Source organism: Pangasianodon hypophthalmus, chromosome 16, assembly GCF_027358585.1.
Source record: "Pangasianodon hypophthalmus isolate fPanHyp1 chromosome 16, fPanHyp1.pri, whole genome shotgun sequence".
Lineage (NCBI taxonomy): Eukaryota > Metazoa > Chordata > Actinopteri > Siluriformes > Pangasiidae > Pangasianodon > Pangasianodon hypophthalmus.
The window spans coordinates 23,877,291-23,898,843 of NC_069725.1; the positions used below are offsets into that span (position 1 = coordinate 23,877,291).

At 39.5% G+C, this 21,553-nt stretch overlaps 1 protein-coding gene across 3 annotated transcripts in view; it reads left to right on the forward strand.

Annotated features, from left to right (window-relative positions):
- ddah1 (dimethylarginine dimethylaminohydrolase 1) overlaps positions 1 to 21,553 on the forward strand; it is a 54,901-nt gene that overhangs the window by 24,766 nt on the left and 8,582 nt on the right. For all 3 annotated transcript variants that reach the window (XM_026920531.3, XM_034311716.2, XM_026920528.3), the window contains 3 exons: positions 18,208 to 18,307; positions 19,494 to 19,567; positions 20,429 to 20,548. In XM_026920531.3, coding sequence (XP_026776332.2) covers positions 18,217 to 18,307; positions 19,494 to 19,567; positions 20,429 to 20,548 — 285 coding nt within the window. In that variant the 5' untranslated portion in view covers positions 18,208 to 18,216. The remainder of the gene's footprint in view (positions 1 to 18,207; positions 18,308 to 19,493; positions 19,568 to 20,428; positions 20,549 to 21,553) is intronic.

Consider the following 21,553-nt stretch of genomic DNA (forward strand, 5'->3'; position numbering starts at 1 on the left):
CAGATGTATGTGGTTGAAATGTCAATAAAGCTGCTTGACTTGACTTGAGTAGCGAAGAATGATAGCGTCTTCCTTGTAACTGATTATGCTGATGGTTGGGAAGCCACTCCCACTGGTCCATTTGGCTTGTCAGTCTTTGTTGATATTCCAGTTGGCACACTGCGATGTAAAGCGTGTGTGTGTGTGTGTGTGTGTGTGTGTTTGTGAAGAACACTGAGGAAACTCTGTGATATTACTGCATGACTAAATGTGGATGTACAGTATGAGTGCAGTTGCTAACAGTTGGCAGCTTGCTCATACACAGCAGATTTGTCACGCTGTTGAAATGTAAATCATCGCTTCAGCAAACGGAAATGGATTATGGAGCAGGTCCAAGCTAAGCTCTTTGGGAATATGTGGTTACATAGAGCTTAATGCTAGGGTCCTCATTCAAGGGCCCAACAGTGGCACTCTGGTAGTCTTAGGAATTAAACTCCCAGTCTTCCGGACACTTAACTCCTGAGCTCCCACTGTCCTGCTGGTCTCTTTTCTTAGCTGACTTTGTACGAGGCATGTGTCTGTTTTATATTTTCATTTTTTATTTTCAGGAAGCACTTTATCCCGGACAGGGTGTTGGTGGATCTGAAGTCTATCCCGGGAACGCTGGGCTCAAGGCGAAATGCACACACTTTCACATGCTCATTCACACCTAGGGGAAATTTTAGTGTAGTTAATCCACCTACCAGCATGTTTTTAGAAACCAGATAACCCAGAGGAATCCCACATGGACATAGGGAGAACATACAGAACTCAATACAGACAGAAACCCAGGAACCCTGGAGCGGTGAGGCGGCAACGCTGCCCTACTGTACCGCCATGCCACCTATATTTTCACCTCATGATAATTAACTAACTGTATGACATTATCACAATATTGCACAAAATGCTGCATATATACTAATTATATTATAATATAATTCATTTTTTTTGTTGCATCATTGCTAGTGTGAATGCAGCATGAGAATGAAGATAGTCATTAGTGTGTGATACCGCTGTGTCTACTTTGCTTGCCTGATGGATATTACAGAGGCTGATTAGAAGTGTTACATCACTTCCAGTTGTTTGTTTGTGTGTGTGTGTGTGTGTTTGGTGAGGCAGTTCGGGGAGGTGTTTCTCCTTCCACTCTGTAATCTTCTAATCTGCCATTTCTAATGTGTGCAGCAGTTAATCATTTACACATACAGTGCACAATTTCCTGGAATGGGATTGAAAGACTGTGTGTTAAAAGGGGAAAGGGAGGAACACACAAGCTATTCCCATAAGTATGTATCTGGAAACAGTAAGTCAGGGGTTGTTTCTTTGTCTCTATTACACACACACACACACACACACACACACGCAAACATGGATCATTAATCTGATTTATACCTCTCGCTTTGCATCGTTGCTAAAGTATGTTCAGAGCCCTAAATGTCTGCCCAAATGTTAGGTGGTTTGGTGAACAGTTCCCATATGAGGTGCACGTGCGTGCTCGGACATTAGTTACCACAGCTTGTGGAGTGTGTGTGTTTGTGTGTGTGTGTATATGTGTGTTCTGTTACCATGATTGTAGTGTTTGATGGACCTCCTGGTGTGGGTGAATCCTCTGATGGTACTGCAGTGTCTCATTTCTCCAGTGCAGATGGAGTCCACATGTACCAATAACCATATACTCCTATACATGTATGTTTTTCAGGTTATAGTCACTCTGAAGCTTTTTTATTAAGTAGACATTCTCGCAAGAGAAGGACAAATGAAGCAACACACAATTCATGTTAAAAAGACTTACTGGTAGTCTCTTTTTTCATGTTTATTCGATCCATCAAACTGCTAGATAGTGATGCGTGATTCATCACTCCAGAGAACATGTTTCAGGTGCTCCAGAGCCAGTGTTGGTGCCTGTCACCACTCTGTCTGAGCTTGAGTATGGCGTTGCACATAGTGATCTTAGGCTTGTGTGCAGCTGCTTGGCCATGAAACCCATTTCATGAAGCTCCTGATGCACAGTTCTTGTGCTGATGTTGCTTCCAGAGGCAGTGATGCAACAAAATTTTGGCAATTTTTACATGCTGTGCACTTTAGCCCTCGGTGGTCCTGCTTTGTGAGTTTGTGTGGTCTACCGCTTCATGGCTGAGCTTTTGCTGCTATAAAATGCCCCTATCCCACAGTAATAACAGTTACAGTTGACTGGGGCAGATCTAGCAGGGCAGAAACTTCATGAACTGACTTGTGCCAAAGGTGGCATGCTATGACAGTGCCATGTTTAATGTCACTTAGCTCGTTAGAACAACCCATATCCAGCAGTCATGTGCAGTGACATGCAGTGAATAGGGGGCAGCGAGTTGGTTTACAAAATTAAACCTTGAAACATTTGTGTATTTAAATAATATTTGAAATGAGCTTTAAAGAGATATTTAATATATTTAAAGAGACATGCACTAGCAGTTTTGTGGTCATTGCTAAAAGCAAAGTAATGGAGAACAAAATGAACTCTCACAACTGGTGCTCTAAGTATTGTACAAAACAATCTAATAGATTACCTTTGATAAGAAAATTCTAACGATTGCATAACACTTGGCTGGTTCTTACTCCACTCATTACTACACCACTAATGACTGGTTATGGTAGGAGTCCCCATGATTTTCTAACATGTTTGTGTAATGCACACTGGATATATAAGTGACTGAACTTTTGATGGATTTAAATGCAACATTGTGAATTCTTTCAAAATATTTAGATATTTAAGAAAGATATGACACACTGCTAGACATTACTAAGCACTAGTTTCACAGCAAAATGTGCCTTTAAGAAGGCTTCGGGAAACTAATTGACCTCCTTTTGACCGTAGCTGCAGCTGTAATAAGAACATCTCATCATGACTGTCTGATGTACAACATCTGGAGGATCCTCTCGCCATATAAGGCCTTCATCTGATCACTGGTTAAAATTAGCACAGTGATGAAACAGGGAGGAAGATTTCGGATTTGCTATTGGCGCTGAGCGTTAAGATGCCCTTGTCTGACCCATGAGGTTCTGCTTCAGGGAACAGCGTTCAATCAATCATGCTGAGTTTCCTGGGCTGCTGAGTGCTGAGTGTTTTACTGTATAATTCTCTGGGTGCATCACTCGTTCTCTGGCTTGCATCATTCACTTGGGCCTATTGTTTAAAATGAACAAAAAAAAAAAAGCTAGACAAGCTAGCCAGGGTTTCTGGAAAAACCCCTGATTAGAGATTATGGGAAACTCCATGGCTCAGCGCCACATATTTCTCTTCACCTTTTTCCCCTGTCTACATTTTTTATTTTTCTTTTCCACAGATGCAGAACAGGGTTCTGTGCCCAAGGCTGTTTTTCCTCTCTCTCTATCATCGGTTTCTCATTTTTCCTCACATTCATACCTCAGGACCCCATGCTGTGCATTCAAAAGTTCTCCCATCAGGCTGCAGGCCAGAACATTCTGTAGTCCTTCTGGTGGTGTGGAAGTTCTGTTCTCTCCAAAATGGGTTGTACAAAACGAGTCAGATTTGCTTCAACTGACCAAGTATGGTGCAGGTTCCAACACCCTCATGCTCATGCTGTGTATATTCATATTAGTAATATATTCCTGAAAAATTGATGTTTCTGCCAACTCCAATGACAAATATTGCAAAACACTAAAAAAATGTTCAGTCTCAGATGGAAACTGCTCTTCAGACACTGTAACAACAAGAAGTGTTTTCTTAATGTTGAGAAAACTATCAGATCAGATCATCTGTCAGACAAGATAAGTTTTCCAGACTTATGTCTGTCAATTTCTGTATAAATCACAGAGATGGGTGTCTTCACAATGCTCATCACACTAGAAATTCCAGGTGTATTACATATACCTCATTTTACTACAAACAGATCATTTGTAGGACATCGATCATTTGTAGGACGCATGACCTTAATATGGATGTAGGCTGTACCTGTGCTAGGAACTCAATAACTTGCGTAAAACCCCCGGACGTGTCACTTCTCTGGCACGTCATCTAGATTTTACTGAAACTTCGCCAACCTTGGTGTCAGCGGGAGACAGTAGAAAAGAGCGAGAGCTTCTGGGTGTGTCTTTAAATTGAGGAAAAAGTGCAAAACCTCTTTTCCCACAGGATAATGCAATGTTTACCAACGTATCAATTCAGACAGGAAATATATAATTGTTCCATATGTGTGCATGTGCAGTCCGTAAAAATGTGATCATTTGTATTGTCTAGCATACCAATTTCATGCATCTTTAGCTGCAGTTTACAAATGAAGCAGAAACAAATCCAAGAGCAGAGTTGAGAAGTTGAAGGTTAATTGGCTCTCTGATAGTCCTGGGATTTCAGTCCACAATATTCTGAATAATTACAGAACAAAATTCTCAAAAAACACTTCAGTGTAAATAAGTAAATTGAACTCAAATCTGAAGTGTGTTCATTCTTCGTGAAAGCACCACAACTCCATGTGCTGGCCACATGGCCCAAAGATATGAGATGAATTTTGGTAGAATTAGGGCCACATCTGGCATCTTTTTTCTCTGTACACACACCTTTTTACACACGCACACACACACGCACACACATACACACACATACACACATAGCAGTGAGAAGGGGGAGGTCAGGGCAGGGAAGCCAAAGACAGACAGACACAAATCCTCCAGTGTGTTGCAAGAAAGTGGTGGTGAGAGATTCCCTTAAATTAATCTGAGGTTCTTCTTTTGAATTTTCTCTAAATCATTGGATAGAATTCAAGTTAAAGTCAAATTTCTGCATTTCTACATCATACACACATTCTGATTTCAGCTGTAGCCCACGCAGTTCTAGAAAAAGTGTGTCATGAAGGTGAAAGCAGAAGGGTATGTACACTTTCATCACCAGGTGAAATTTGATGGTGGTCACTCTTTTCCCACATCTTCATAGCATGTTTGTGTTCTTCTCTCATTTCTTTCATGCTTGTTGTATCCTCTCTCTTTGTTATATGCACTCTTTTATATCTTTCAAAGCCTTTTCTGTCTCTCTGTCTTCTCATCTTCATTCCTCGCTTATCCCTTCTCTGTCTCCTCTTCTCCACCTTCCCTTTACTCAGCTGTCCGACTATTTGTCTGATAAGGCTGTATTGGTTTCTAGTCTGGCAGAGTTGGCCAAGCAGGGTCCTCACAGAGTATTTGGTTTATTTGCCAAAGCCAAGCACCTAGCAAACGAGCAGCTTGTGTGAATATTTGCCTGTGCATGTGTGTCACTGATCCCTGTTATATTCCCCAGAGATCTGAAAGATTGCTTTCTTTTTTTCATGTGCTTGTACTTGCCTTTTCTTCTCCATTACTTCTTGTGGGTTATGGTTGGTGTTTGTTCACAGAGCTAATCTTCTCTGGCTCTTTCCTTTTTTTCTTATATTGCCACATGATATATCCTCGTCTTCTTTTAGAGAGGACATCACACTCAGATCAGAGATACTCCTTTTCAAATGAGTCTGATGAACTGATCAGTTTAATGATTTTCCCCATTACATGACAAGTTACCAGCCTGGAGGGTGTAGGTCAGGGGTCAGTATTTCAGTGGATCAAAATACTGGAAGATAACTGATCAACATATGGGAAAAAAAACCTTATTATTACCTGAAGGCAGCTTATCAGGGGAAGGTTTTTTTTTTTTAAAAAAATTCATTTATTCTCTCATCTAAGTAGTGAATTGACAACATCACTTGTTCCAAAAAAAAAAAAAAAAACCACTGTCAAGTAAATGTTGTAATGTATGTATGAGAACATACGGACAGCAAAGTATGAGTTTATTCTCCACTTCGAGTTTAAATCAGAGTCTGTGGCACTAGTCAAAATTGAAGAGCCAATGTGAAACAAAACAACTTTTTTTAAAATTGATTTGTCTCTTATTTATAGCCATGACCTAATCACCAGTCATTAAGCATTAAAAGGTAAATGTTGTCAACACTCAGTTGTGTTTGTTATTTATCCTGAATTCTGTAAGCAAGGAATGCTTTGTGCAGAATACATATTTTAGTTGAATACCCCTGGTGTGACTGATGCATGCTTCAGTAACCAGTGAAGCCAGCCACTGCATCTGTTTAAACTGTTTTTAACACATTTTCATAATTCACTGCAACATGCTAGGATAGGAGACATCTAACTATTGTGTATTCATAACTGAACAGAAAGCTGCAATTTACTAGCAACGGAAGAGGGAAATAAGGCCTTTCCTTCCCACCCAGACAACATAACTCTGAATGTCTATGGCATTATCAGGGATGATAGAAAGAAACTTCAGCACTTAGAAGAGGATATGGACATGTCAGTGTTAAACTAGAAGTTGTATTTCAGTATTGCTAAGAGGTTATGGGTCAGGAGTCTTGGTCAAGAGCCCAACAGTGGTTCTGTGGCAGCCCTGGGATTTAAATTCACAACCTTCTGGTCAGTCGTACCACTCAGGTACTGCTCTTCAGTTGGTTACACTATGACAAGTTTAGAATTTGGCCAAATTTTCTTTTAAGACATCACGTAGGGCTGATTATATGAGCTTGAATGGTTGCCCAGACCATGGAGGAAATTAGTAAATTCTGCCTTGTCACATCCTAGAAGAAAGTAATTGTGATTTTCAACAGTTGCCCATTCAAGACTATTTTTTTTACCTGTGTCAGTCTGTCCTGATTCCCAGTAAAGCATTTGTATTTCCAAAGTCCACTGAATTCCATATCATAAAGAAATGGTATTACTAGTAGTTTATATTAGTGTTATTATCAAGTTCTATCATTGACACTGTATATACAGGTGACAGTTATTAGGAAATTCACTGATAAATATTGATATATAATCACTCCATTTATCAAACCAGTAGTATTAGTGATGATTGATTCGCCGTATCATGATAAATGATGGGTGTCTCAGCAGAGATTTATACCGTCCTTGCTTCATCACTGTATTCCCATCATAAGTCAACTGGGGTGTGTGGGTTAAGATCGGGGTGAGGGATTGGGGTAGGTTTTGTGGTATTTTTTCATTTCATCTCTACATTTCTTTCTAGGAATTCTGTGTGAGATCAGGTTGGTAATTTTGTTTGTTCAATTCAGTTGCTCATTTTTACAATGTAGAATCAATACTGTGTAATTCCAGTAAATTCAGATGGAGCCTAGATCCAACCCATGCCCAATGTGTGTCCACTTAAATGCAAATTGCCTCACAGAAGAAATTAGACTTTTATGTGATGTTCTGTTTATGAGGGTTCAGGCACACTGTTACCTGGAAGCTAAGAACCCTAGCACTGATAGAGAGAGTGTGAGAGAGAGAGAGACCTTTCTTTGGCTTTTGTGTGTGTGTGTGTGTGTGTTTGTGTGTGTGTGTGTGTTAGAGAAGGACAGCATGTGCCAAATTGTGGTCCTCTCACTGCAAAAGGGGCTGAATTGGCCATGCCTGCTTAGCCCAGAGCCTGTTAGACACATTCTTCCTCTTGCAGACAAGGGTGCATTCTCGGATCACTCTGATAAGGGAACAAAACTACCCCTCTTTGGCCTTATAGCACAAATGTTTGTCCAACCCTTTTGCCCTTCTGTGCAAGACCCAAATAGCGCTGTTATACAAGCTTCCAAGAAGGACAGGGATAAAGATGAAGGAGAGAGTGTGGTGGGAGAGAGAACAGGGAGAGAAAAAAAAAGACAAGTAGAACTGTAAATTCTTCCTCAAAGCCTAATCTGATCCAGGCATCTCAGGACATTCACTGAAGCCCCATTCTCAGTAGTTGCTGAACCCTAACGAAGCCATGGATTAGAAAAGAATAAATAAACTTTATTGGCCTTTGTGTCCCTATACTGGAATTTTGTTTTCTTCTCATATGCTGACACACATGAAAGGAAGTAAAGGGTCAGAAAAAAGGGTCAGGTTTGCTCCTAGGTCAGTTTTCCTGAGAGAAAAAGGAAAAAGGGGGTTCACTTACTAGACTATCCTTTCTGGTGTAGTTTTTTTTTGGTATTCAGTCTCTAGAAGAACGCATTTCATTTTTCAACAATTCCCAGAATTCTGACTGTTGCTACATATCCAGGGCATCCATTGAAACCTATTATTTAAAAATATATGAGAATTATGAGATTTTTACAAATTGTAAAGGTGTAATGGCTGCTCAGCAATGCCCCCTTCTCCTCCACTGAATGCTTTCTGACACTAGGGACGGGACCTATAGGAGCCCGAGCAGTGAAATTCAGACTATTAGAGGTTAGGGGACAACTTCTGCTTTCCACAGTGTAGAGAAAAAGAGAAGACAGTACCTCTCGCCTCTTCACTCAAATATGGTATGTGTTGTTTGAAGGACTTTGCTAATGGGGTTTGAAAGTGAGAAAGGGGGACAGGGTTGAAAAAGGCCTTGGCCTGCAATCACAGAGGAAGATGAAGAGACGTTAAAAATACCCCTACCCTGGGCTGACCTTTGCATTCAGGAGAGGACTAAATCCTCAAGGAAAGACTTGTCCATTTTTTCTACATGAAATATGGGAAATGTTTGAGATACAGTTTAGGATTAACACCCTCCTCCATCCTCTCTAATGTAAGATCAGGAATGCCTTGAAAGAAACCATAATAGCAACACTATGAATGTGTGTTTAAATGTGAGTTGTCTATGATTGGGAGAGAGAGAGAGAGAGAGAGAGAGAGAGAAGGTGGAAAAAATTAACTCAGGTTATGATGAAAGCAGTCAGACAGATTAGTTTAGTTGAGACAGGAGAGAAGATTGATAGTGAGATGAGGAATGTGCTGACTAACTGATGGGCCGATCAAGCACACACACACACACACTTAAACCTCTGTGGAAAAAGGGAGATGTAGGAAAGCAGTGGAGGGTGAGAGATAAGATATCGTGTATGTGGTGTAGAATAACTGGAGCTTGGAGATGAGCAATCTCAGCCAGGCAGCTAAACAGGAGTGCTGTTGTGCACATAATCCTGGCCTACTTTCTGGAGCGTCATGTAATTTTAGGTGCTCAACTTTCAGAATTACCTGAAAAGCAGAATCTGCAAACAATGGTACATCAGGTTTCTGCTGAAGCCACTGTAGCCTTACAAAAACACTGAATAAAAGAAGCATGTGGCAATATCGATAAAAATCAATTACACTAAATATACACTATATGGACAAAAGTATGTGGACCTTTGACCAATCACACCCATATGTGCTTGTTAAACATCTCATTCCCCTCTTTGCTGTTATAACAACCCTCACTCTACTAGGAAGTCTTTCCACTAGATTTTGGAAAATGGCTGGGGGATTTGCCCATTCAGCCACATAAGCATAAGTGAAGTTGGACACTGATGTTGGGCCACACCGTCAGCATTGCAATATATCCCAAAGGTGTTCAGTGGGGTTGAGGTCTGCCTCTGTGCAGGACACTCGAGTTCTTCCACTCCAACCTTAACACACCATGTATTCATGAATCTTGCTTTGTGCTCTAGTGCATTGTCATGCTGGGACAGGTTTGTGCTGTAGCATACAAAGAGATTCTAGGCAATTCTGTGCCTCCAACTTTGTGGCAACAATTTGGGGAAGAACCACATATGGGTGTGATGGTCAGGTGTCCACATACTTTTGCCATATATTTAGCAGTAATTGTAAGTGCATTTTCAGAAGTTATCTCTATGTCAAAATGTAGCTAGGTAAACTAATGTAACATCAGCTTGCATCAGCTAGCTATCGAAAAGCAAACTGACTGACACAACTAAAATTAGCTAGCTGTTAGTCAGCTCACTCTTTGGTTTAAGTGCTAACCATATTTTTAGCCAACAATTCTAAGTAAAAAATAGTCACTTTACCAGTATGCTAGAATTAAAAGTATCATTTGTATAAACCATTATACTTCCATTTGTTCTTATGCTACTTTTAAGGTTCACTTTTACTTTTTTTTTTGTTTGTTTTTTTTAGATCAGAATGATATTGAACTAGCTGTCCAGCCAAAGAAAATATTTTAACTAGCTATTAAAGAGTAGACCATAAAAGTTTTTATTTATAGTGTCACTGTAGTTACTGAATAATTCGTAGTAGTTACTGAGTAATATGTTTTAGGATGAATAACTGAATAATAAGCTAGCAATAAAAGGGGTTAAGTTCGTCAAGTTTGCAATCGAACACATTAAAGAACCTTCATTTTTAAATATAAATTAGGACTACAACATAAAAGTTATTTTTCTCCAAAACCAGAATGATATATTTAATATACTGTACAAAGGTAGTGATCCAATCCATTTGAACCAATCCAGTTATTACCACTGTGTTTAAAGTCATTGGATTGACACTTAAGAAAAACAACATGGTTGGGCTAATATGGTATCTAATGCAGGTTGCATTGTGTGTGCAAGTGATGGCCAAATCAAGTCACTCTGACGTCAAACAGCGAATATCGAATACTTATGCCGATCTGATTGTGCTTATCTAGCGCTGTCCTCCTCTCTAAAATGAAATTTAAATTCCTCAAGACAGATAACTCGATTTCTTTTCCATTCTTACGAACTTTCTTCCATCCACTTTGGCTTTGAAGCTGCAACAGGGTCAGCATGCTGCTTTATCTTTCATGATTTGGCTGCCACAGAAAAGCTTTGTTAACGTCTGATCAGGCTAGTTTCCCTCTGGCTGAGCATTAAGTCTGTCTCCATTGTTTCCTTTCAGTGGCTTAACTGTGATGGATTACTCTAGCTATCTGTCTGAGGGATATGGATCAGTTGCGCTTATACTGGAGCGAGTGCTAGAACTTTTGTGGTAAACGCTGGGAGTTCTAGCATGAGGTATGCCAGTGGCGCAGAAGTCAGTCTAGACACTGCTATGTTGAAGGCTAACAAGCAGGGCTGTAGGTTATCTCAGCAAATCACCAGGATCGGTTCCTTAGCACACAGAACTATTTTGTAGCTATTAATTTGAATTTTTCCCGAAATTCAGTGAGTTGCTTTGTGTATGGTTAATGAGACAAATGTTCCATAATAAAGAAAAATGCCTGCAGCAGTCAGTTATATGTGCTTCTAGCAGTTTTCATAGCAACTCTGATGTTACACATATGAACTATATATTTTTAAAGGACAGCACGTTTTTCGATGTCTTTGGGTTGTTTGTATTTAAGAAGAATTGATTAATGTTAATGTCAAAGCCATAAGAAATGAGATTTCTTTTTGTTCCAGCAGACCAGTGTGTGTAAACCTTCCTGGCTCTAACTAATTAAACATTCTACCCACCATGCACGTCATGCTTGGCTAACACTTGTATACCACAAGGAAATACACTCATCTTTCTTAAACGCAAATGGAACATTGATTATTTCCAGCTTATTCTTTGCTTACATCATTCGAATCAAGATCACAAACATAATCCTTAATTATCACATAAGGTTTTTGTTGTTCTTCTATCTTCTCCATGATGCTAGGACGTCTTAGATGATCTCTGGAGGATCTCTGTACGGTCCACCCATGCAATCCTGACCATCTGACTATTTTTGTACACTTTTCTGGCCACAACCTTGAGAATATTGAAGACAGCAATCTGATTGTCTCTCAGCACTTCCATGTGTATGTACTCCTTTGCACTGGTTTCCAACATGAAAAGCAAACCTTTGAACACAGCAACACAATTGTCTGTTCAGAGTAAGTCACTAGAGTAAAAAAAAAAAAAAGGAGAAGCAGACATCACAGAATCCCATCTTAAATTATTCAAGAGTACTATGTGTAGCAGTTAGTGGTGGGTAAACAAGATAGTCCTGCTAACTTGCAGATGGGCCACAGGAAATGACAACTGTGGCTGGTTATGGTAGTCAAATCGACTCTTAGTGTGAAAGCAGACAAACCTTGGTCACATTTAATGACAAACAAACCAGACTGTAATGAAACTAGAGGTCTGGTTTGTGGGACAAATTTCTTTGCAACAGCAACCTTTCAGTGGAAACATTTTATTGTATTCTATGGAAGCAGAAAAAGTGTTTTTTCCTTTGTTTATTTCTGGAACAAAACAAATCTCCCAAAGTCAAAATTTTGAGAAACCGTTTATGGTCGAAATGTCCTTCCACGTTCTGAATTTTATATTGAGATAAGTATATGGCATATGCTTGTGCATTTGGCTTTTATATGAATCCTGGGTCTTCAGCAAATAAAGATCTGATGCCTGATCCTCCAAGAACATATTTTGATCAGTGGTATCGTCACACGGACAGCATACAGAAAGAATATATAGTCCACCAAACAGTACAAAGAGAACTGGCAGATCAGTAAGTTGCTTTTACTAAATAACAGTGTCTGAGGAACCCTGAATAATGAGTTTCAGGAATGGAGTCAGGAACGCACACTCCTTTCTCTGTCCTCTTCTTTCTGTCCATCTCACCTCATTTCTCTCCCCAAGGGTCTTTTAATGTGAGCTTCAAATACACTTCATCAGTGCCGTGCGCAATTACACGAGATACTTTATCGCACCATGCCCTCTCCCCTCCCTCTTTCTTTCTGTCTGGCAGGAGAGTGAAATCCATTCTCTGTGCCCCAGCGATCGCTTGCAAAGTGGAATGGCAGGAATGTACCCAAAAGAGAAAGAGAGCAGGGGGAAGAGAAGGGGGGTCCCTGGCCTTCGCTGGTAGCATTAAAGAAGGGCACAGCTCAGCAGGGAGGCCATATTAAGGTGAAGGCCAGTAGCTTTAGCATTACCAGAATGGGATCTGTTACTGTTTGAGTGATTTAAAGAGCTTGACAAGATAGTGGCCATGAGATAAAGACAAGGATGGACAAATCAGTAGCCCAGGCACCTGGAACAAGCAGACTTATAGTCCAGGCTATAGTTATAGTCCAGACTATAATTTTTTTTTATTAGTAGAAACCTGGTGGACAAGTAGATTCAAGAATAACAACAACAACAAAAAACCTTATTCCTTAAACATTGGTTAAACATTGAGAGAAAATGAAGACCAGACTCAAATAGCTTTCACATGTGATGTGAATACCACATCCCATAGCAAGGCATAACATAACATGGCCAATGACTTGCTGACTTGCTAGAGCACAACCATGATGTACATATCATATGCTCGTTCACTTCCATTAGTTTATCTTAATGCACTTAACTAGCTAGCTAGTTGGCAATATGTTATTACTTTGTGTTAGCTACCACTTCTTAGTCTAGTCAATTTCTGGCTTTGCCAGAAATGAAGTGATTAGCTCTGCACTCAGAAAGGAAAGCACTGTCATGAGATGGAAGTGGTACATAAGATTTAATTGAATTGGCATCTTGGGTGGATAATGGATCAAGTTTTAAATGAAACTTCATCACATGAATGGAATGGCAGTGAAGTGATGTGGTGGGAAACATGCCATGTCACTGTTTTATAACAGCGCTAATGGCTGCTGTGTGATATTACAAACCTCAGGAACTGAACACAGTTGACTCGGCACATCTCCCAGAAGACTTTGCTTCAGGCCAGGATTGTTCTGTACAGCATGGCTTCTCCTTTCATCTGTTGCATTTAGAGTACACTTTTCTGCGTGTAAGATTACACCACCAGAACACAAGTTGTGTTTATATACAAAGATTTTCATCAATTTGAATAAATTTATTCCGACTGAAGAATATGAATGCTGCAATATGAGAACTGTTCTGTTAAATCTCCATTTTCATAAGAACAAGTAATCCAAGCCAAACCTGTGTGTGTCTGTTAGGAGCAGAATTTAGTGTCAACATTACTAAAAAAGTAATCAGTGTTGTCAGAATGTAGCATGTAGCTAACTGTAGCTTGGCTTGTTGGCTCAGTTTACAGCTGCCTTGCTTCATGTCAAACTTGGCAATTATTTTATTGCAATAAGTTTACATAGCACTTATTCTGCTATTTAACAGATCAAGTGATTACTCACATTGTTTGATCAGATGGAAATTTTATTTGCCTTGGCTTCAATTCCATCAGATTATTATTGGATTATTAAGCTGCATGTAAATGTGTCTCCTGTATCATCTTGAACAGATACTTGTATGCCGTATTGATAAAATTTAATTTTGAGACTGCATCCCAAAGGCTAGTGTTTAAAAGAAGAGTTTTTTAAAAAGATTTATTCTAATCTCACATTCATCAAGAAATGTATATAATTCATTTAAAAGCCAAAACACTAACAGTGACTCACAATACACTGCATGAAAATATGAATATAAGGACTATCAAGAATTTTTGTTAGCATGAATTCTGAAGTTTATTATACCACAGCGCTGTTGAATTCTCGATTCTGATTGGTCAGAAGTTGTTGATTAATTTTCTATAACAGCAGGTTTATATTAATGCACTTGTTCTAATACATTACTGTTTCTATAGTAACGGCTCATTCACAGGGACTTGTATGCAGACGAATAAAATGTAATCATCTATATGCTGAAGTAAGGAGATGTTTATTTAACATTTCTGGAAGGAAGGAGTCTCCAGTGTCAAAGCTTTGTAACAGTCAGAGGTAAAGCTGGAGCTTTATGACAGAGACATTTTAGCTTTGTGGTTTCTTGGTACAAGCTGCATTTTTTTATCTTATTAACTTAAATAGAAAGAAAAAAGGAAGGCTGGTGAGGGAACGATTGTTTATAGCTGCTATAACATAAGTGAGAACAGGAACTAACTTGTTTAGCGGATGTTTCACAACATTAAATGTAATAAAGAGTATGATGTACTATATAAATGGATAAAAAGTATTATGTATCATAGTTTAATGACTAATTGTAATCACTGTAATCACAATTTCAGGGCAGAAAAGGAAGAAAACATTTCAGGATGTGCTTGTCATAGGAAAATAATCACCTTCAGGGTGGTAACTGTACCTCTGCTTCATCACACCACGCTGTCGTTGATTACTGTAATTTCAAATGCAAACACTTTCCCCCTGAATCTTTCAGAAAGCAGATGTTTTCAAAACTTTTGTGTATAAATTTGGAACTCTGTTTGTTCCGTCTTGACATCACTCAGCGTTCTGTTGTCCATGTCCAGCAGGTTTCTGCACGCCCACTATGCTGTGATTGTCATATTTGTATCATCAGATACGCAAATCAGGTATCATCCAGATATGACTAATGCTATTTATTCTATTAATCATCGATGGCCATCTGCCAAAAAGAAAAAAAAAGTGACAGTGGACACATGTAGGCAGCATGACAAGGTTATAAGGTTAAAGCAGTATTACAGCAGCAGCCAGTTTTTGCCTATAAAGAACGACAGCGAGACAGATTGTCACCAATTCGCAGTCTAATCTAACAAACTACGTAGCTCGATTACATTTGCAGAGTTATCTGGATAGCCAATGTGTCTTTAAATAATGCCAGACAACACATGCATGACCTAATGCAATTAATGTCACCATTTTAAAGCAACAACATTTATTTTTCAACATAGAGAAGTCCTCCTGCTTCTGTGTGTAGAATGATACAGTCTCCCAGCGTTCATTTTTACAGATAAAGTGGATTTAGTTTTAGTGTGTTAACAAAAATCCCTAAAAGTTTAATCCATATTTCAGTCATTTAGTTATCGTTAGTTTTGAATTTGAATGAATAAGTTCCTAAATTTCATTCCTTCTTAAATGTAACGAGGGGGAAAAAAGTTTTTTGTTGTTTTGAAGAAAATTACGTTACATTTTTGTTATATTTTGAGTGAAAGGGTGAATTATTATTTAGTAATCATTTCGCTTTCGTCACAGAAAAAAATGTTAACAGCGTTCTTTAATATATGAACACACACACACACACACGCACACACACACGCATAATGGACTCCTAATGGTGCTTAAGTTATTTTACATTTGAAGTACTTAATGTACTCAGTGTTGTCATGAGTCTAATACTACACACTCTCTCTCTCTCTCTCTCTCTCTCACACACACACACACACACACACACACACACACACACACACACACACACACAGAGCTGGCTGTTCATAATGGATCAGATCAGCAGATAAAGTGGTCTTTACAGCTCAGCACACTGCCATGCAGCTCTTCATCTTTCTTACTAACTGGAGGAGAGTTGTTTACAAAGCCAGACAATTTCTCTCTCAGTTGGAGTTTGTGTATCTAGACTGAGTCCCTGTCAATCAATTGCTCAGTGAAGCACTTTTACTTCAGCCGTCTTTTCTGGTTTTGAAGGGCCTCTGCTGTTAGCATCACTAGCATCTGCTAATGAGACAGACAAGGCTTTATCTGAGAATAAATGTTCTCAGTGTTCGGATTTTAAAAGCCCCTTAAACCCTCCACATGTCGGGGACACTGATCTGAACAGGAGCAAGAGTGTGTAATGAACACAGAGTGGGGACAAGCCTTGTTTACATTGTCCAACTATTATAATATAGAATAAAATCATATCATAGAATTTAGAATGAATAAAAACTAAAAGTTACCTTATTTTTTTTAACTGATTTGAATGATGCCAAGATTTGTAATAAATTCTGAATTGACGTTTTTTTGGTTTAACATCGTTCGAGTGACATGTTGGTCTGTCTTCACTTTGGTTAACGGTTTCCTACAGTAACCATAATACCAAACAAAAAACCTGAGACACAGATCTCATGACCTTTGACCCTCAGACCCTAAAAACAGGGGCAGTACCCTCCGAAGTTATGTCTGCTGCATGAGCCAACGCTTTCTCTCATTTACTGCATTTTGATTGGGTGTATGCGCACATGTGAAGCAGGCGTGTGTGTTAATTTGGGTCGGTGGGTGGGCGGCTGCATTGCACTATCTCAGGAAACCAGGGGCCCTGCGGTCACCATGGTAGCATGCCTGCGTGATGACATGCTTGGCTCGACAGGAGCTGAAGCAGAAGCGTTCGATTAGTGGTGCGATGACCTCATTCCCAGATATCGCCGTGGAAACACTGATTCGCTGCTGTAAAATCAGGGCCTCTGAGAGTAGCCAAACAGGGCTATAAATCAAACACACACACACACACACATTGTGCAAACACAACAGATGTGTTCCTTTATCAGGATCAGCTTGCAAGTTCTTACCTTAGGAGGATCCAAGTGTTTAATCTGAATTTCTTTTTTTATTTTGCTCGTTTTTTCTTCTCTAGGTCACTTCCTTTGGCTCCTTTTCTTCATAAAAACTTTAACATTTCCTTTCGCAATGACATCACCCCCAGGTCCTGAGTGATGATGTCATCTAGATATCTTGGACAGCCTGGTAACATTCTGTCAAACGCCGCTGAGGCGTCCAAAAAGGCAGACGTAATCGTTTTTCTTTCTTGACCAGAGGCTAAACTGATAGACATAAAAAACACAAGATCTATACATCAGTTTATCACAGTCACATAGAGAATGTTAGATTTGAGAAGATGGAAGCAACACACCCTTCTCTAGAAGTGACACACATGACACGCCTCCTTCATTAGAACTGATGGCCATATTTTATACATTCTAGGGTACAGAGTTTTGACGTAACCTATGGTAGTGCTTTTCACTGTGCTTTTGGACAAACTGGCAGTCCACAACATAGTAAACAGCAGAGAGAACCCAAGCAATCACACCAAATATTTGGATAGAAAGCTGGACAGAAGGACGTATCCACTTAACATTTTACAAATAATGTTTCAATTTCCAGTTGGTGAAACCTTTTCTGTGGAAATGAAGGTAATGTAGGGCTTATAGAAAATAGGAAGAAGAATGATCTAGTCATGGTAGTATGTTACAATTAAATTAAAAATTCAACTTATCGTGATGCTGGGAGAGGGACGATGGCTTGTTTTTGTCTTGGACTTACTGTCAATGGGGAAAAATGGAGACAACCTGCATCTTACACAACACTGCAAGTTTTCTTAGTGTTTAGTCACAGGCTGTAGAAGAATTAGCTGACTGGATTAGTCATGTTGAATTGTTTTCATAATTTTCTGTTGTATGGCTATTGAAAGTCTGTGTCCTTGGTTTACATCTTAAGGCTCTGTAATGTATAATGTCCATAGAATGTACCAAAGACCTGGACCTAAAAAAGCTCGCTACTGAAGAACAGGCTGCAGTTCTGGGCACAGCCCAAGTCTGCGGTTCCAAAAACCACTTTTATGACTGTGTACAATAAAACAGCTGGAAAGAGCACAATAATTACTCTGGAAAGTATCATTAAAATAGACAGCACTGGAAAAGTATGCATCTCAATGGAAATGGACCGGAATGAAATGGACTCAACACAAATATATTTGAATGTAATCAAATGTCCACTTTTTTTTTTTTTTCAGACCGAGGCCATGAAGAATGCCTTGAAAGCGCTTGGCCTGAACATTGTGGAGATGACGGATGAATCAGCTAGGCTGGATGGAGGAGACGTTCTTTTTACAGGTACTGACAGCAACGCTCTGTTAATATTACACAACTATATTCATTGTACAACCTTGAAATACCCATGATGGCATGATGACTGGTATTTTACAATACAGATTGTCATACCAACTTTATAGACATACTTGCTTTGTAATGCCTTCATGTCATGAGGGGGTAACTGTAAATACCTTGTTCTGGTTGGGAAAAATCTTTCACATTACCACTTGAGTGGGAATTTCTGACAGCCCTGATTTGTCAACCAAACCCACGAGTGAAGCGACTGGCATGGCTTTCATTATTGCAGCCAACATTCCATCCTTCCAATACATTAGTATTGTAGAATAGTCTTTTATTTTATTATTAAAGGTAACTAAATACTGGACTACCCAACTGGTCAAAGTAATAATATGTCCTAATGTTTAACTTGAACTTGTGTTCATGTTAGTTAAGGTTAAATTAACACTACAACCATCATTTTTACCTTGTGAATGACATGGGAATGCCTGAACACTTTCAATTTATAATGATCAGAAGTTTTCCCATTTTCCCAATGTGAATGTAGTATTATCCCCAAATGTCTCCAGTGAAACCCTGCCAAGGGGGAAGAAACCAAGATTCCACAAGGGGAAGTTCAAATTTCTCTTGTAGGCACGGGGAATCATATCAGTTGTTCCATGCCTCTAACCATGGAGAGACACATTTTTCTCCAATCAATTAACCAGTAATGTAATTACTTACATCAGTAAAATCTCCATCTTCCCATAGTCATTCATTCAGTTCCCCATCTTTACTTATCCAATCATTTATTTACATCAACCAAATATATATAACCATTTGATTCTAATTATATTATAAATCAGTCATATTCCAAATCATTCCTCTTTTGTTCAAGGAAATACTGTACATACTAGTCAGTGTGGCTTTTGTCTACTCCTTCCACATTACTAACTGTATGCCATGTAGGGATACGGCGGACCAAGGATAATGGTTTGTACATTTGTGACGTGTATCTCATCCTCAAACAATTCCAGCATGCCTGCAGGTTTTCATTTTGGCCAATCAGGACCATGTCTCATTCTAGGTGAACTATTCTGAGCCTAAAAAAATGATGATTGGTTGGGATGAAAGCCACAGTTGCCCTTTGTGAAGAATACTACACATTTCTGATGTAAGGAGTGTAAAGTACAAGTGTATATCTCTGTAGGTCAAGAGTTCTTTGTGGGGTTGTCAAAAAGAACCAATCAAAGAGGGGCAGAGATCCTAGCAGATACCTTTAAGGTGAGTATTCATCTGTAGATTTTTACTTCTTCAAATGTCCCACAACTTGATATGGGCTTCTCTATTCTAAGGGAACTTGTTAAGATGCTTTGTCATAACCTTGCTCATATACATCCCCACTATTACCTACAGCTTTATTAGTATTGTGCAAATCTCAGAAAACTACCCATACTGCAGTTGATATCTACTGGACTCTAAAGAATAACCATTTGTGCAAAGAAGATGGGTGCTCTTTTGGCCCACATCATAAACCTAAGTAGGGACATTTTGTGCCATCTTTCCCCAATCGCTTTTTCGTTGAGGACCGTCTGGTCTACAGACGCAAGGTCAAGCAGCTTTGATTCCCAATTGCGAGACGGCCAGGCCAGCACCAGGGCATTCTTTGCTACTGTGCTAATAACACAGATGACATTCAGTAAATAACGAGCAGGAAATGGGTGTTTGTCCTCAAAAGTACTTTAAAATGACTCAGGGTCCTTATCGCTGTGTCCTTTACCAGCCATTACATTAATGTTTATGGGAACTTTGTGGGTGATTTGCACAAGCCATCAAAGGGAAAATAAAGGGAGCTGTTTGCTAAATTCTGGTTTATTTTCACTGTTATTAAACACCATTAGTGTGAAAAGGGGGCATTAATTCTTCTCATGTGCACTTTCTGTCTTTGATATTTCTTGTTCCAACCATGCATCTGTGTCAAAACAGTGGTTCTCAAAACATGTTTAGACACACAGTAATGACGTGTATATATTGTGCAATCAGTGGGTTCATACCAAGTTGTTCAAACAAACAGAACATTGTTTTAAAAGATAAAACCTACATAATAGAAATGTATTTTACACGCTGTATAACTTTGGGTTGCAGGACTACGCTGTGTCCACTGTGCCAGTAAAGGATGGTCTGCACCTGAAGAGTTTCTGCAGTATGGCAGGTCCAGGACTTATTGCTATTGGTTCAAGCGAAACAGCCCAGAAAGCCTTAAAGGTAAAGTATCTAGATTCTTTGACTCTCAAAAAAATGTGGTACAACTTCAAAATGAACAAATGATTTGGGAGTACCCGAGTGCCACAACTGTCCAGGTTTTCACTTGTCATGAGGAGATTGTGAGTTTGAATGCCATAGCCATCTCTGTATAAGAGAGCAAAATTTCCCTGTGCTCTTTGTCCATCAGACTGACACCAGCTGATTACAGGTGTAAATATTCAAGTAATTCCGTACCAGTCGTAACTGATACCACAGAATATAGCTTCACTTGTTTACATAAATTTGTTTTATCTGAGCTCAGGTTACTGTCTGGTTCACATGTTCTCCCTGGTTGGCTATGCAGATTTGGTGTGAATGTTTGCATGCATATTGTCCTGTGATAGACTTGTGTCCCATCTAGGGTGTTTTGCCCCTTCATGCCAGTTGGTCCAGGGATAGGCTCTGGATCCACCGTAACCCTGACCAGGAAAAGTGCTTACTGAATGCAATGAACGAACGGATGTTTTTATCTCTTACTGTCATAGCATCTTTCTCCAGCAAAGGCTGTGTTCCTATACCAGCATCATTTCCCTAGTGGTTGTCAGGACAGTCTGGTGGAGGAATGGCATTTCTCTTGCTCTCCTGCAGGGCATATCCACACTTAAAAGGGCAGAGACTCAGAGGTGCCTTCTTTTACGACTCCATGCCATTCAAGCCGATTTGTTGGGAAGGCTCTGTCTTCATGACAAAGGGCTCCAGCGAACCTTGAACACATTCCCACATACCGGCCAAAGGGCTTTGCCGTATCCCAAGAAACAATGGATGCTTTCAGCTTCTTTCACCAAAAGATCTTATTTTCTATTGTGAAACGATTTGGTGCACTTTCTGGATGATTGCTGCTAAGACAAACAGCTTTGTTTATGCAGAATGTATTAAAGTGGTTCCACTGGCTCTGCACATTCAGGTGTACACTTCTCAAGGCAACACTCCCAGGAACTGTTGCCTCAAATCCATTTTACCAACACC